The sequence below is a fragment of the Salmo trutta genome, chromosome 12, assembly GCF_901001165.1.
Source record: "Salmo trutta chromosome 12, fSalTru1.1, whole genome shotgun sequence".
Classification (NCBI taxonomy): Eukaryota; Metazoa; Chordata; class Actinopteri; order Salmoniformes; family Salmonidae; genus Salmo; species Salmo trutta.
In genome coordinates this window covers 37,895,379-37,913,735 of record NC_042968.1, presented here as the reverse complement: position 1 = coordinate 37,913,735, position 18,357 = coordinate 37,895,379, and the positions used below count along the sequence as shown (strand labels likewise).

The 18,357-nt window shown below is 44.7% G+C and overlaps 1 protein-coding gene across 1 annotated transcript in view; it reads left to right on the top strand.

The window, feature by feature from the left end:
* LOC115203507 (neogenin) overlaps positions 1–18,357 on the top strand; it is a gene marked incomplete in the record, with an annotated part of 232,472 nt that overhangs the window by 142,881 nt on the left and 71,234 nt on the right. Inside the window, 1 exon segment of the mRNA XM_029768240.1 lies at positions 4,916–5,052. Within this exon segment, the coding sequence (XP_029624100.1) occupies positions 4,916–5,052 (137 nt within the window).

The window sequence follows — 18,357 nt, the reverse complement described above, 5'->3', positions numbered from 1 at the left end:
CTCGCTGGGAGCCTGGACAGAGAACAGATATACGAACCTGGGCTCGCTGGGAGCCTGGACAGAGAACAGATATAGGAACCTGGGCTCGCTGGGAGCCTGGACAGAGAACAGATATTGGAACCTTGGCTATAGTCCTAGGTTCCTTTCCCATGGAGACCCATGGGGCGGCGCCCTATTGGCCCAGCGTCATCCGGGTTAGGGGGGGGCTTTGGCTGGCAGGGATGTCCTTGTCCCATCGCGCACAAGAGACTCCTGTGGCGGGCCGGGCGCAGTGCATGCTGACACCGTCGCCAGGTGTACAGTGTTTCCTCTGACATATTGGTATGGCTGGCTTCCGGGTTAAGTGGGCATTGTGTCAAGAACAGTACGGCTTGGCTGGGTTGTTTCGGAGGACGCACGGCTCTCGACCTTCGCCTCTCCCGAGTCCGTACAGGAGTTGCAGCGATGAGACAAGACTGTAACTACCAATTGAATACCACGAAATTGGGGGGTAAAAAAATAATATTCCGCTACAGTGTGGGTGAAAGTCTCTTGCCTTCGGGGAGTGGCTTACTTGGTTGTTGGCCTAAGCTCCTCTGCTCAGTCTACTCAAATCCTCACCATCCGATGACCCAGCTGTACATCCATATGTTATGTAGCCATATGACGACCCAGCTGTACATCCATATGTTATGTAGCCATATGACGACCCAGCTGTACATCCATATGCTATGTAGCCATATGACGACCCAGCTGTACATCCATATGTTATGTAGCCATATGACGACCCAGCTGTACATCCATATGTTATGTAGCCATATGACGACCCAGCTGTACATCCATATGTTATGTAGCCATATGACGACCCAGCTGTACATCCATATGTTATGTAGCCATATGACGACCCAGCTGTACATCCATATGTTATGTAGCCATATGACGACCCAGCTGTACATCCATATGTTATGTAGCCATATGACGACCCAGCTGTACATCCATATGTTATGTAGCCATATGACGACACAGCTGTACATCCATATGTTATGTAGCCACCTGACGACCCTGCTGTACATCCATATGTTATGTAGCCATATGACGACCCAGCTGTACATCCATATGTTATGTAGCCATATGACGACCCAGCTGTACATCCATATGTTATGTAGCCATATGACGACACAGCTGTACATCCATATGTTATGTAGCCACCTGACGACCCCGCTGTACATCCATATGTTATGTAGCCATATGACGACCCAGCTGTACATCTATATGTTATGTAGCCACCTGACGACCCAGCTGTACATCCATATGTTATGTAGCCACCTGACGACCCAGCTGTACATCCATATGTTATGTAGCCATATGACGACCCAGCTGTACATCCATATGTTATGTAGCCACCTGACGACCCAGCTATACATCCATATGTTATGTAGCCATATGACGACCCAGCTGTACATCTATATGTTATGTAGCCACCTGACGACCCAGCTATACATCCTTGCAGCCAGACATGCTTCATCAGTACATCAACACTTCCAAGCACGCCAGTGACGCGGCTCTCTCTGCCAGGTGAAAATGACAATAGTACCATATCTCTAGCTTGCATTAGCTAACACAAAGCGCAAGCCCAATTAGCGCCATATCAACCGGTACCTGCGACATCTCACCTAGCACTCAATACCGTTCTCCGATAGCGTGTCTGGCGTCCTCGTGGCGGCGTCGAACGGATGCTAAGTGACAGTGTAAATTTGGAGCTAATTAAAAAGCCCTTTGTAGGTGAGGACTGTGTAATGCATTTTTAATTAAGCCCAGGCTCCTGCCTCTTCCACTGAAGAGTCCCTGTTACCACGGGGATGTGGCATATCTCACGGTCACAACAGCTCCGGCTCGGATTTGAATACAGCATAGGGAGGAATTAGCCACGACAATGGAGCTAGGCCATATTGCCTCCCACGTTACTGATTCAACCCTTTCAATTGACTTACAATCTTTCCTCATTGGCTGAAAGGTGAGAGTGGTGTCGTCTTAAACTGTAGTAATTTTAAGATCTCATTCTTATAAAGCGTAGAGAGACTATGTGGCTTTCCTACGTAGCCTTCTGGATGTAGTGAAAAGGTATTGACGTCTTCAATACCTGCACCTCACTGTGCCACAATGCCACTGTCACTGAGAGTAGACGCCCTGGTGGAGCGAAGGCCTTCAATGGAGCCCAGCGACTGTTCTAAAAGGACTAAAGGAGTCCTATTGATCTGTTCAATTTCACACTGTGTCTTTTGAATGGCCCCAACTCCTACACCTACTAAAAGAACATGAACAACATTTTGGCGGCCTTGAGAAGAAGGGAGAGAAGCCACTGTTGTAAGAGAAGCCAGCTAGAGCAAGGTATTTGTGGACTGTTTCATAAAGCAGTCTCAGGACCCGGGGAGAAGACAAAATACTCCTTTATGAGTTACTGTTATGATGTTCTGTCTGTTTTTCCATGAAGAGGTGGGAGGTGTCGGAGGCCCTGACTGCAGCACGTGTTCCCCTCTTATACAATCTGTGGTTGGGTCTGGACTGCTGTGTGGAACTCCGTCCTATAGGCTACACTACCCAGTTGGTTGCGCACCATAGGGCAGTCGACTGCACCACCAGCCAACCAACCAGCCATTCATCTCTGGGAACTTCTCAGCGAATAGCACTCACACTCTAAACAAGAGGCTGTTGTCACACTGAGACCAACATAATATTCACTTACCGCAGTGTGTGTTGTTATTTCACAAGTGTTCATTCAAAACTTTCCGCTGGGGCAGTTCCACTAATCTTATCAACATATATGAATGGGTTCAATCATGCCTTAGGCCTCACCAACAGTCTATCCATAGTCAATCCAGGCGGTGTGAAGATCATTGGAATTATGCTCTGAACAAGCCACATCTTTCCCTCAGTCAGCAGTGTGATGTCATCCAGACAGCAGGTAGAGGCCCAGTCCAACAAACAGCTCTGTTACACAGCAGATGGCCCAGGGTGCTGTAAGCAGCCAATCAGGTGGCCCAGGGTGCTGTAAGCAGCCATTCCAGGCAGGGCAAAGTGATGGAGAGGGAGTGAAAAAGAGCGCAGGAAGGGTGCACGCTGCGGTGGAAATCCCAGCTAGTTTAAAACCAAATCGATGGCCGGCAGACGGTGGGTTCTGCAGTGTGCATTTCTGCGATCTCTGCCTCCCCTCTGTTTCCTGGTACTGCCAAGGGCTATTTTCTCTACTACCTCTCTCTCCCTACTGTACCTCTCTCTCCCTACTGTACTTCTCTCTCTCTCACACACACGCACACACACACACACACACACACACACACACACACACACACACACACATTCTCACCAGTGCTCTCCTTCATAACCTATTGATCTCTTCCTCTGCATCACAAGTTAAACCAACACTGTTGTCGGAGGCCTGCTACCCTCCTGGAATATTGAGCAGTTCAAAGGACAAGCTCTTTAAGATGGAGGTCACTGGGTTTGTTGGAAGATGAGATGCTGCTTTAGGTTGGGAAAAGGGGTTATTTTGGATGCACATGTAACCAAATCCCCCAGGCCTGAGGAAATTCATTGATGCTTCCACCTAGTATTGGGTTCTTCATACCATTCAGTTGTCGGAGAGCCAATGAGATTAGGTTCTCTGTTACGATCTTAGTGTGAATGTCTTGGTGCTGGGTCATCAACAGTATTATAGTGGGCATGTCACCGTTCATGCTCTTGAATTACAATCACACATTTTAGCTGAACACAAGATAACTCCAGTAATCATGCATCTACAGTGCCTTCAGAAAGTATTCACACACAATTCCCCATAATGTGAAAGTGGAATTTTGTTTGTAGATATTCTTTTCAAAGCTGAAATGTCTCGATCCAAAAAGTATTCTACCACTTTGTTATGGCAAACCTAAAAACGTTCAGGAATAAAAATGTGCTGAACAAATCAGATAATATATTGCATGGACTCATTCAGTGTTCAATAATAGGGGTTAACATGATTTTTGAATGACTACCCCATCTCTGTACATCACACATACAACCATCTGTTAGGTCCCTCAATTGAGTAGTGAATTTCCAGCACATATTCAACCACACAAGTCTAGGGAGGTTTTTCAATGCCTCGCAAAGAACGGCACCAATTGGTAGATGTGTTTTAGGTTATCGTCCTGCTGAAAGGTGAATTTGTCTGCTTTTAAATTTTTTTTACACGAGGTCAAATTTACACAAGTTGCTTACCAAGACAACATTGAATGTTCATGAGTGGTCTAGTTACAGTTTTAACTTCAATCGGCTTTAAAATCTATGGCAAGACTTGAAAATGGCTGTCTAGCAAAGATCAACAATCAACTTGACAGAGCTTGAAGATTTTTTTAAAAGAATAATGGGCTAATTTTGCACAATCCAGGTGTGGAAAGCTCTTAGAGACTTATCCAAAAAGACTCTCAGCTGTAATTGCTGCCGAAGGTGATTCCACAAAGTATTGATTCAGGGGTGTGAATATTTATGTAAATGTAGATTTTTTTATTTTCAATAAATGTGCAAAAATGTCTAAACATGTTTTCACTTAGTCATTATGGGGTATTGGGTGTAGATGAGTATTTAATCCATTTTGAATTCAGGCTGTAAAACGATAAAATGTGGAATAAGTCAAGGAGTGTGACTGCTTTGTGAAGGCCCTGTATTATGATGGCATGAAAAGCAGAGGACTCACATAGAGCTGTAATATATTGTGGCAACTTGTGAATCACACGTGAAACGAGGACGCCAGCTCGTGAACGATAATCATGCTGCTCAGCCGTTCCTCACTCAGTCTGAGGAAGGCGCTAGCTGAAGCAGGTGTCAAATCTCTGCCGATTTACCTCCTGAAATCTACAAGTGAATTCTAATTTTCCCACCTCTTTGTTCTTTTGTCTGGCAGTGAGGGGAAGTTGGAGTTGGTGGGAGGAGGGAGTCTGTTGATCTACAACCTGACTGAGGATGCAGCAGGCGTCTACAGCTGTATGGCAGACAACACTAACAACACTATCGAGGCCAAGGCAGAGCTCACTGTACAAGGTACTGCACTGATGAAGTAAAACACACATCACTTTTCATGGGGTACTGGCCTGGAAAAAGTCTCATCTGATAGTGTGTTTCACACACTTAAACGATCTTTCTCATACCGTTATCAGTTAGCAAATGGTTTTGATCCAAATGGGTCTTTTGAGTGTCAAATTTGCATAGCCACCTACGATATCTATATAATTTAGCACCCGAACACCCAGAGTTAAACTTTCCCCAGGACACACATTATTGGGCTGCTCTTGATATGGTATCATCAATCTACTGTAGATAGACACCACACCATTAAGTGTGCATTCCATGTAGCATTGTATCAAAACCACCCATCAGAATAGCTTGTTGCACTACAATGTAGATAGTAAGTAGCCTACAGAGGTAGTTGGACCGCGGACTGAAGATAATGTGAAAAAAAACGGGTCAGAGTGAAAACAACCCCCCTGTTTATTTTCTTCTCCTGTTCTCTCCTCTCTCTGTGTTGATGTGACTAGGTGTTAATCTCATATCCCCTGTATTTATCGTTCCCAAAGTGTTACAGAAATATAATGGGTACTGTCATGACGTTGCCCTCTCTCTGGGAACAGGGAGCACAGTTGCCCCCCTCCCCCTTGCACCATCCCCCTACCTACCTCTCCCTACCCAGGCCCTGTGAAAACGGTCGTAAATTCAAAAGGAAATGTCCTGCCTAACAGGCCACAGTTGAGACAGGGAGGAGTTTCATAGAGAGACAAAGGAAATTCTTCCAACTCACAGAATTGGAGAACCGAACGACATTTATGTTCTGGAGAAGGTATAAAAGATCGGTGAAGAATCCAGCTACGAACTGGTCCGCTTGGTACAATTTTGTGATACCCATTGGAGACAATAGTACCATATTACCATACTAAGGTTTATATAATAGCCTCAGCTATGGGAATTGCATCTAAATGATTGTATAAAATGTATTAATAAGGATAAAGCTATTTGGAATACGTTGAGATGCTATGTACTGATGTTAATGTGATAGAATGTATTTCTGTTCAAAGCTTAAATCAGTCATCGGCACGCCCCCAGGGACACAGACAGGACCAGGCGTCATGTGACAAGCCTGTTCTATGTTCACGTATAAAACCCCCACCCTGATTTTCTTTCATCAGACCAGGCCTCCACTCCATTGCGAGTTGGCCAATAGGTTTGACCATCCAATTCCTCTACTGAAAGTTAACTTTTAGACTACCGATACCGACAGAATAAGAACAAGTCTTTGATATTAATTATTAGTCTGCAGCTAAGTACTCGATATCATCGAACGCGAAGACCGACTAAACATCCATTCTATAACGACATTAATGAATGTCGCTTTGAAAGGTCCATTCTAACCGAGAAAGAGAGAACGAGGTCAAAAAACTCTCCAACAGGACAAAAACTCTCCAACAAGGATTCCGACTCACACTGAGCGTAAATATATATTGATTGCAATTGTTCCCGAATGAGTGAGCGTTCATGTGCAAAGGATTAGCATATCAATTGTTAATATTAATGAACTCTGTGTGCCTCCTCAGCTGCCCTTTATGACCCTTTGTTTAACAAGACACCAGCCATGCCGGTTTAGCCCACTAGGGCACATTACTCTACCAATTCTTTGTGACGATAATTACTGTTTGTATGCTTTATGTGAATTACTTAGTTTAGTAAATAAATGATTTTAAGACAGTTGATGTATGGATGATTTAGTAAAGGCTGGGTTCGTGCAGATAACAACAATTTACTACGTTTGGAATGAGACTGGACGCGAGGTAAAATACACCATTTAAACCAGAAGATAATCGGCCTATACTATACTATACTATAATATAATATATAATGTTATAATATAGGAAAGTTATATTAGGAACATTTTAACTTTGTAATCTGAATATTTTCCTTGGTGCCCCGCTCTCCTAGTTAATTACAGTTAAACGATTAATCAGTGATAATTACAGGGAGTTATTTTGATAAACATGTCTTCAGTTAATGGTGCCCAAAGACACGACAGTACACACTTCCTTCGTTCTATTCATTTCTTATCTTCCTCCACAACATCCTGTGTGGCTCAGTTGGTAGAGCATGGCGCTTGCCAGGGTTGTGGGTTGGATTCCCACGGGGGACCAGTAGGTAAATGTATGTACTCACTACTGGAAGTCCCTCTGGATGAGAGCGGCTGCTAAAATGGCTCAATTGTGTTGACATGTTGTGCAGAAGCACCGGTAAAGTGTTACATTAATTGGTTCTCCTGACAATTGGACAAAATAAATGCTCAATTGGCTGCTTCAGGAAAAGGGGTTTTATTTTATTTTGAAGGACATGGATACAAATGTGTAGGGTGCAATTGATGGACATTTCTAGAATAAAAAGTCTCTCTTTCGAAAGACCTAAAGCCTTTTCACCCAAATGAATGTGATGTAGGCTTTGTGGCAAGTTTCTGTACATATTTGTTTCTGAGATATAAACCAAAAATTGATGTGACCCAATGGAAGACTTGGTCATGATTAGTGTGGTGGTTTTCTCTGCAGAATGATTGAGGGGCCCTACAGGCAGCTGTTGCTTGTCTGTTGAATTGAATTGAACAGTTTGAGGACTGCAATTGGCTGCTTTGCTTAAGGGGATCGTGCGGACACACACACACACACACACACACACACACTCATCACTCTGAATCAAAACAAGACGGGATGTATTCTCCACTCTCCACACCGACCCATAGTTTGGTTTGATTTCCAAGCTGTGAACCTAGAACTTTGAAAGAAGTTCAAGTGTTGTTGCTTTGCTGCTGTTTACTCAAAATCTATTTTGAATCAGTGGAGTTGCTTGTCACTCACTTTTAAAGATGGTTAGAACTCCTGAAACAACAGTCCCATGGCTTTAGTTTGACATGGCAGATACTGTACAGTCTAGTCTGTCTCACATAGTCTCACTAGGCCTCACTTCACTTTATTCCCACGGACCAATGGGGACACGCATAGGCACACAGTCACGCTCAACACACACTGTCTCTCGCGCGCCACGCACGCACGCACGCACACACACACACAGTCGCACAAGAGTGTGTGTAATGGCTCTAGGGGCCCTTTCTGCCAGGGTACAGGGGCCAGGCTGTGTGGCTGCGCTGCAATGTCTCCCCCTTTATTGGAGCTGGCAAGACAATAAATGAGGCCAGAGGACGCAGCAGGTTTTAATTACAGGGCCTGTGCCATTGTTGCACTGCGGAGGCCTGGGTTTTAAATGGTCCTCTCTCCAGGACTGAAATGTGTGCACTGCGCATGTGTGTATTTGTCTGTGAGTTCCTTAATGCATTTCTATATGTTAGGTAACGTGTGTGTGTGAGAGATTCTGGGTGGTGGAAATGTGTGCCTGCCGTGTTCTTTCCATGTGCTCTTCATAGGGAGGACAAGCCTGGGTCCAGTAAAAGTTGAATAGCCTGCCTGTACAGAGGGGATATTTATATTTGAGCTAGGAGCTTGCTCAGTGGGGTGTGAGATGTTTCCTCTAATGTAGAAATAGATTGAGATGGGAAACTAGAAGATGAGACTTGATGTTTTGTCTACCCACAGTCCAGAATAGTGGCTGTAAATGGCCCTCTAGAGCTGAGGCAGTGGGAGTCTGATAAGAATCTCTGGGTGTTTGAACTGTGACATATTGCCTTCCTGATCTCTCCCAGTCGGTCGCCCCAACGTCATCAACCTGGCATTTTCAGGAAGTAAAAATTTTTTTTCTCCCCATGAGCTATTTTGGGCACGGACACGTATGGGGAAGGAAACACCCCTTTTCACTGCTTTATGGGATTTGGGGATTTGCCTATCTTTTTGGGATCGTGAACGAAAGTGGATGGGGGGACCATGAGTGTCTGCCCGTGTAGATGCTCATACTGTGCCTGTGTGTGTGTGTGTGTGGTCATGTGAGATGGTCTGTTAGACAGAAAGCATCTCTCCATGTTCCAGTCTGTTTGTTCTGTGTGTGACAGCGAGGCCCCACTAGGGCTCTGGCGTGAACTCAGCACTCACCAGTGTGTGACAGCGAGGCCCCACTAGGGCTCTGGCGTGAACTCAGCACTCACCAGTGTGTGACAGCGAGACCCCACTAGGGCTCTGGCTTGAACTCAGCACTCACCAGTGTGTGACAGCGAGGCCCCACTAGGGCTCTGGCGTGAACTCAGCATTCACCAGTGTGTGACAGCGAGGCCCCACTAGGGCTCTGGCGTGAACTCAGCACTCACCAGTGTGTGACAGCGAGGCCCCACTAGGGCTCTGGCGTGAACTCGGCTCTCACCAGTGTGTGACAGCGAGGCCCCACTAGGGCTCTGGTGTGAACTCGGCTCTCACCAGTGTGTGACAGCGAGGCCCCACTAGGGCTCTGGTGTGAACTCGGCTCTCACCAGTGTGTGACAGCGAGGCCCCACTAGGGCTCTGGCGTGAACTCGGCTCTCACCAGTGTGTGACAGCGAGGCCCCACTAGGGCTCTGGCGTGAACTCGGCACTCACCAGTGTGTGACAGCGAGGCCCCACTAGGGCTCTGGCGTGAACTCAGCTCTCACCAGTGTGTGACAGCGAGGCCCCACTAGGGCTCTGGAGTGAACTCAGCTCTCACCAGTGTGTGACAGCGAGGCCCCACTAGGGCTCTGGTGTGAACTCAGCTCTCACCAGTGTGTGACAGCGAGGCCCCACTAGGGCTCTGGCGTGAACTCAGCTCTCACCAGTGTGTGACAGCGAGGCCCCACTAGGGCTCTGGCGTGAACTCAGCACTCACCAGTGTGTGACACGTGTTATTCAGTTTGGCCAGTTGGAATCGTGATTGGACGGTTTTCTCTGCTAACCAAAGGCAAGCTTCTAAAAAGCTAGAATAGCTCTTATTTGGGTGTATACGGTAGAGACACAGAGGCTTCCCCATTTCAAGTAGATTGAATGTCAAGAAAATAATTGGACCACATTTGTCAGGAATTCTTCAAGTTGCACCTTACCTTTATGCAACGGAAAACCCCACATTGCTCCAAGACGTCTCCTCTACTGTACCTCCGGCTCAGTTAGATAGTAGAGTGCATTGAAATAGAACTGTAATGTTTAAACTAAGTGGTCCCCCAGCGGATACATTTAATTGCTTGTTGTCATGTTAAAGATGTGTATTAAACTTGAACATAGACCATAATTGATTTAGCCATGGGAAGCCTGCATAGTTTTTTCCCCCCCCCTGTTTGCTCTCTTCACAGCAACTTAAGCTAATTCCCCTATTAACCCTGGTGGTTTAGCACATTTCATCACTTAATGAACAAAAACTTATGTCTAGAAGTGACTGTATTAAAGGGATAGTTTCAGGATGTTGTCAATTAGTCAATCTATCTACAGAGTCAGATGAACTTGTGGATACAATTTTTGGGTTTCTGCGTGCAGTTTGGAGTTTGCTAGTGTTAGCGCAATTACTTTCCTGTAGATATCCAGTTATTGCGCTAACGCTAGTTAGCATTGGCTCGAGAAACTACAGTTGAAGTCGGAAGTTTACATACACTTAGGTTGTAGTCATTAAAACTTGTTTTTCAACCACTCCACAAATTTCTTGTTACATTCTATGGGCTAGGTGGGACGTTTGCGTCCCACCCTAGTCAACAGCCAGTGGAATCGCGTGGCGCGAAATACAAATACCTCAAATGCTATAACTTCAATTTCTCAAACATATGACTATTTTACACCATTTTAAAGACAAGACTCTCGTTAATCTAACCACATTGTCCGATTTTCAAAAAGGCTTTACAGCGAAAGCAAAACATTAGATTATGTCAGGAGAGTACCCTGCCAAAAATAATCACACAGCCATTTTCAAAGCAAGCATATATGCCACAAAAACCAAAACCACAGCTAAATGCAGCACTAACCTTTTATCTTCATCAGATGACACTCCTAGGACATTATGTTATACAATACATGCATGTTTTGTTTAATCAAGTTCATATTTACATCAAAAACCAGCTTTTTACATTAGCATGTGATGTTCAGAACTAGCATACCCACCGCAAACTTCCGGTGAATTTACTAAATTACTCATGATAAACGTTGACAAAATACATAATTATTTTAAGAATTATAGATACAGAACTCCTTCATGCAAACGCTATGTCAGATTTTAAAATAGCTTTTCAGCGAAAGCACATTTTGCAATATTCTGAGTACATAGCTCGGCCATCACAGGCTAGCTAATTTGACACCCACCAAGTTTGGGGCTCGCTAAACTCAGAATTACTATTAGAAAAATTGGATTACCTTTGCTGTTCTTCGTCAGAATGCACTCCCAGGACTTCTACTTCAACAGCAAATGTTTTGGTTCCAAATAATCCATAGTTATATCCAAATACCTCCGTTTTGTTCGTGCGTTCAGGTCACTATCCGAAGGGTAACGCGCGAGCGCATTTCGTGACAAAAAAATTCAAAATATTCCATTACCGTACTTAGAAGCATGTCAAACGCTGTTTAAAATCAATTTTTATGTTATTTTTCTCGTAAAATAGCGATAATATTCCAACCGGGCAACGTTGTATTCATTCAAAGGCTGAAAGAAAACAAATGGAGAAGTCTCGTGAATGCGCATCTCAGTCTCACTGTCCCCAGGCTGACCACTTAAACTCTGCTGCTGTACTTTGCCCAGAGACAGCAGACACCCCATTCCACTTTATAAAGGCTTTAGAGAGCCAATGGAAGCCTTAGAAAGTGTCACGTTACAGCACATGGGGGGGGGGGGGCAGCATCATGTTGTGGGGGTGCTTTGCTACAGGAGGGACCGGTACCCTTCACAAAATAGGTGGCATCATGAGGGAGGAAAATTATGTGGATATATTGAAGCAACATCTCAAGACATCAGTCAGGAAGTTAAAGCTTGGTTGCGAATGGGTCTTCCAAATGGACAATGACCCCAAGCATACTTCCAAAGTTGTGGCAGAATTGCTTAAGGACAACAAAGTCAAGGTATTGGATTGGCCATGACAAAGCCCTGACCTCAATCCTATACAAAATGTGTGGGCAGAACTGAAAAAGCGTGTGCGAGCAAGGAGGCCTACAAACCTGACTCAGTTACACCAGCTCTGTCAGGAGGAATGGGCCAAAATTCACCCAACTTATTGTGGGAAGCTTGTGGAAGGCTACCCGAAACGTTTGACCCAAGTTAAACAATTTGAAGGCAATGCTACCAAATACTAATTGAGTGTATGTAAACTTCTGACCCACTGGGAATGTGATGAAAGAAATAAAAGCTGAAATATATCATTCTCTACTATTTTTCTGACATTTCACATTCTTAAAATAAAGTGGTGATCCTAACTGACCTAAGACAGGGAATTTTTACTAGGATTAAATGTCAGGAATTGTGAAACTGAGTTTAAACGTATTTGGTTAAGGTGTATGTAAACTTCGGACTTCAACTGTACCTCTAACTTCCTTCATACTGGACACAGATACATAAAGATGGCATCCAGGAGTTCTTCATCTGACTGGGAAAGTAGATAAAGGACCTTATTGCCAAAATCCCGAAGTATCTCTTTTAAAAGAACAGCGCTAGGCCTACATAGTTGCTCTCAGGTTGGAGGAGGGATAGTATTACTGTGTCTCCTAAGAAACACAAAGAAAACAATCAGTCTCAACGACTATTATGTTTACAATGGCTTGTATGGAAAGCAGTACCACACTTGGAAGGATCTATAGGAAACATGTACATTGTGATAGCTAGCTGGTATTAAACAACATAAGTATGAAATGATTTTGACTAGAGCAGTGAGGTAGCAAGATCTGATGAATTGATGTGATATGTAAAGTCACATACTTTATAGCTCAAAGACAAAATATTGACTCAGATGCTAGACGTCAGGGTCATGGACTATATCAAGTTGTAATGCTGAATATATACACAGACATGGTGTAAATATTACAGCCCCCTCCCCCACCCCCCCAGAGTGCAGATGGGGTCGAGTCACTTGTCCAGGTACAGGGCCCTGTTCCAATACCTATAAAAATAAGTCTGTCCCTTGATGGAAGGAGGGAAGGGTTCCATTACAGAGACACCAACCGTTTCATGTCAGATCATTGATTACTTTAAGGAATAAAGGTTGGCAGGAAGGATATAATCAGAGTATTAGAACAGGGGCCTTGGCTTCTGTTTTGTAGGAGTCTGGTCTTTTGACTTGTAACTCTTTTGAAGGAAATACCAGCGAGAACTAACTACATTCAGAAACGTAGCCGTCCAATCTTTTGTCATTTCTACCAGCTTCTAGCTTTAGTTTGGGCCAAGTTGTTCTTGGACATTCCTAAAAGGCGGTGGGTTTTAGACGTCCCAGGACTGACCTCTGTGGTTATTACCCAGAATGCATTCCTTGCTGCTGCTGTATGTTGGCCCAGCCGCTGGGAAAACAATGATCAAGCTTCTGACCACCGCCGCCTTATTCTTCCCTCACTGTTTGTTTTGGTCGGGATTTAGACTAAAGCCGTTATCGTGAAAAGAACAGGAGAGCTAATTAGCTCAAGCCCATGCGCCGTTCCCCCCTCCGGGTACAGTACAAACCTCACTGGCCAGGCTGGAGTTTTTTTTTTTGTTGTCATAAAGCTATATATGGCTGGGGGCTAAGCTAATCAAAAGAGCACCATCGGACTCTCCCAAAACATTTTTGTTGTTGTGTTAACTCCTCTAATTCATATACGTAAAGAAGAACTATGGGTCCTCACTCAAATATGTTGTGTAATGTAGCTATGCAATCCAAGTTAACGGTCTTTTGTCTTTGTGCCTGCCTTGTATCATAGTCAGAATTATAATGGCTTGAGCACTAACTATGCTTACTATAGATGCCCTTGTACTGAGGGTGCGTTCAGGATTGCAATGTTTTGAGCGTCGACCTAAATGCTTTGGTGTTGACCAGCATACAAGGCCAAATCCTTTAAAGCTAGAATCCTTATTTTCTATAGACATTTTTTTACCTTTAAATTAATGAAGAATATAACTTTTATGAATGACTTATTAGCTTAGTTCAACAGTCGTATCCCATCAAACCCGACATAGAAGCTTGTTTTTTTACTCTTATGTTTGTAAACAATGTAAACAAACACTGTAGCCTCAACTTGGTTAAAACTATCATTTTGATATCATAGATGGTCAGTCCTTTCATCCATAGCTCTATGAATTTGAGTGGTTACATTTGTTATTTGAGAGTGGTTACACTTTATTGTTTCATTGAATGATTCTAGCTTTAACAGTTTAAAACATTGTATTCCACCTGCAGACCTCCATGTCTAGATTTGAGGCTGTTGTAGGACCCAATACACCACCACTGGTTCAGGTTAACACAGGTTCACAAAACTATCATCATCCTGAACGCAGCTCTGTTCAAAGCACAGTATGTTTCTAAACTCTCTCCTTCACATACTCTTCCAAAAAGCCTATTGGGAAGCCATAGAGGGCTTTGTGTTACAAACTGACAGTAAAGATGTATGACCTTCCACTGTCCTCCTAAATAACTAAACTGCAGTCCGACCCGGGAAGAGAAAGCAATAAAGCTTCTACTACTATTACTAATCTAGCTGCTGAAGAAAATAATTTGAGCTCCCTGTGAGAATTGGCCCTGCAGTTTCTCTGACTGCCTGGCGAGAGAGAGAGAGAGAGCGAGAAAGAGAGAGAGGCTCTTGGTTCACTTTGATGCTACATCCATTTACTGTGGGGTCTGGAGAGCACTGGGTTTTCTCTCTGGCGAGCCTGTTTCTATACGAGAGGAAGTGTGACTTACTGACTTTCAGTGGGATTGGTGTGTTAGAAGTGTCCTTGTCACATTCTAGGTCTGGACAGGGATATAGGGAGAGATGAGTCTAGAAGGGAATAGAATCAAATAGAACATGATGGGTTTAGACAGTCTATTATTACAATACAATGCAGAGACGTTGCAAAAAGGCTTCACACAATGAGATTGATGTACAGAACATTAAAGCATGAACATCATTGATCAGTTGTAAATGTCAGAAATGGCTGTTTGTGTATTTTAGTCCTCAAGCTAAACAGGTAGCAGGCAGGGAGAAGGTGGATGTAATCAGTCATCATGTAGTCTTATAGTGCTGTAATTGCAGTGCTCTGTGCAATCTGGTCTCTATTGTAAACCAGGATGGTGTTCTTAGGTGTGAATACCATTCCTCCTCCGCTAACCTCAGCTCACACACACACACACACACACACACACACACACACACACACACAAACAAACGCATCCCCTCGAGCAAACGCATCCCCTCGAGCAAATCCGACGGCCTGCACACCCAAATGCCCATGTAATACACACCTCCCTTGTCCTCCCCTCATATATATACATACATACATACATGCATGCATGCATGCACGCACGCGCACACACACACACACACACACACACACACACACACACACACACACACACACACACACACACACACACACACACACACACACACACACACACACACACACAGCTCCCAGTCCCCATAAGCTTTATTGGTATATTTAGTCAACTTGTGCTCATTGCTCAGTCCAATATGTTCCATTTGTCTGAACTCCAGTTAGAGGAAATGGTGTAGGTCAGCTCAGGGAGAGAGGAGAAGGAGGGAGAGGGGGAGATGTCTCTCTCTGCCAGAGATAATGAGCACCACAGGGTCCCAGCCTCCACCAGGACCTGCCACCAGAACACCTCACCAGGGGGCCCCCACACTGCCACTCAGAACAAGATGTATTCCAGTTAGACAACGTGCTGCCACTCAGAACAAGATGTATTCCAGTTAGACAACATGCTGCCACTCAGAACAAGATGTATTCCAGTTAGACAACGTGCTGCCACTCAGAACAAGATGTATTCCAGTTAGACAACATGCTGCCACTCAGAACAAGATGTATTCCAGTTAGACAACGTGCTGCCACTCAGAACAAGATGTATTCCAGTTAGACAACATGCTGCCACTCAGAACAAGATGTATTCCAGTTAGACAACGTGCTGCCACTCAGAACAAGATGTATTCCAGTTAGACAACATGCTGCCACTCAGAACAAGATGTATTCCAGTTAGACAACATGCTGCCACTCAGAACAAGATGTATTCCAGTTAGACAACGTTGCTGCCACTCAGAACAATACATATTCCAGTTAGACAACGTGCTGCCAGTTAGAACAATATAAATTCCAGTTAGACAATGTGCTGCCACTCAGAACAAGATATATTCCGGTTAGAAAACGTGCTGCCACTCAGAACAAGATATATTCCAGTTAGACAATGTGCTGCCACTCAGAACAAGATATATTCCAGTTAGACAACGTGTTGCCACTCAGAACAAGATATATTCCAGTTAGAAAACGTGCTGCCACTCAGAACAAGATATATTCCAGTTAGAAAACGTGCTGCCACTCAGAACAAGATATATTCCAGTTAGACAATGTGCTGCCACTCAGAACAAGATATATTCCAGTTAGACAACGTGTTGCCACTCAGAACAAGATATATTCCAGTTAGAAAACGTGCTGCCACTCAGAACAAGATATATTCCAGTTAGACAATGTGCTGCCACTCAGAACAAGATATATTCCAGTTAGACAACGTGTTGCCACTCAGAACAAGATATATTCCAGTTAGACTACAGGGTGCCACTCAGAACAATATACACTGCTCAAAAAAATAAAGGGAACACTTAAACAACACAATGTAACTCAAAGTCAATCACACTTCTGTGAAATGAAACTGTCCACAGGAAGCAACACTGATTGACAATACATTTCACATGCTGTTGTGCAAATGGAATAGACAACAGGTGGAAATGATAGGCAATTAGCAAGACACCCCCAATAATGGAGTGGTTCTGCAGGTGGGGACCACAGACCACTTCTCAGTTCCTATGCTTCCTGGCTGATGTTTTGGTCAATTTTGAATGCTGGCGGTGCTTTCACTCTAGTGGTAGCATGAGACGGAGTCTACAACCCACACAAGTGGTTCAGGTAGTGCAGCTCATCCAGGATGGCACATCAATGCGAGCTGTGGCAAGAAGGTTTGCTGTGTCTGTCAGCGTAGTGTCCAGAGCATGGAGGCGCTACCAGGAGACAGGCCAGTACATCAGGAGACGTGGAGGAGGCCGTAGGAGGGCAACAACCCAGCAGCAGGACCGCTACCTCCGCCTTTGTGCAAGGAGGAGCAGGAGAAGCACTGCCAGAGCCCTGCAAAATGACCTTCAGCAGGCCACAAATGTGCATGTGTCTGCTCAAACGGTCAGAAACAGACTCCATGAGGGTGGTATGAGGGCCCGACGTCCACAGGTGGGGGTTGTGCTTACAGCCCAACACCGTGCAGGACGTTTGGCATTTGCCAAAGAACACCAAGATTGGCAAATTCACCACTGGCGCCCTGTGCTCTTCACAGATGAAAGCAGGTTCACACTGAGCACGTGACAGATGTGACAGAGTCTGGAGACGCCGTGGAGAACGTTCTGCTGCCTGCAACATCCTCCAGCATGACCGGTTTGGCGGTGGGTCAGTCATGGTGTAGGGTGGCATTTCTTTGGGGGCCGCACAGCCCTCCATGTGCTCGCCTGACTGCCATTAGGTACCGAGATGAGATCCTCAGACCCCTTGTGAGACCATATGCTTGTGCGGTTGGCCCTGGGTTCCTCCTAATGCAAGACAATGCTAGACCTCATGTGGCTGGAGTGTGTCAGCAGTTCCTGCAAGAGGAAGGCATTGATGCTATCGACTGGCCCGCCCTTTCCCCAGACCTGAATCCAATTGAGCACATCTGGGACATCATGTCTCGCTCCATCCACCAACGCCACGTTGCACCACAGACTGTCCAGGAGTTGGCGGATGCTTTAGTCCAGGTCTGGGAGGAGATCCCTCAGGAGACCATCCGCCACCTCATCAGGAGCATGCCCAGGCGTTGTAGGGAGGTCATACAGGCACGTGGAGGCCACACACACTACTGAGCCTCATTTTGACTTGTTTTAAGGACATTACATCAAAGTTGGATCAGCCTGTAGTGTGGTTTTCCACTTTAATTTTGAGTGTGACTCCAAATCCAGACTTCCATGGGTTGATAAATTGGATTTCCATTGATTATTTTTGTGATTTTTGTCAGCACATTCAACTATATAAAGAAAAAAGTATTTAATAAGATTATTTCTTTCATTCAGATCTAGGATGTGTTGTTTAAGTGTTCCCTTTATTTTTTTGAGCAGTATATATTCCAGTTAGACAACGGGTGCCACTCAGAACAATACATATTCCAGTTAGACAACGTGCTGCCACTCAGAACAATACATATTCCAGTTAGAC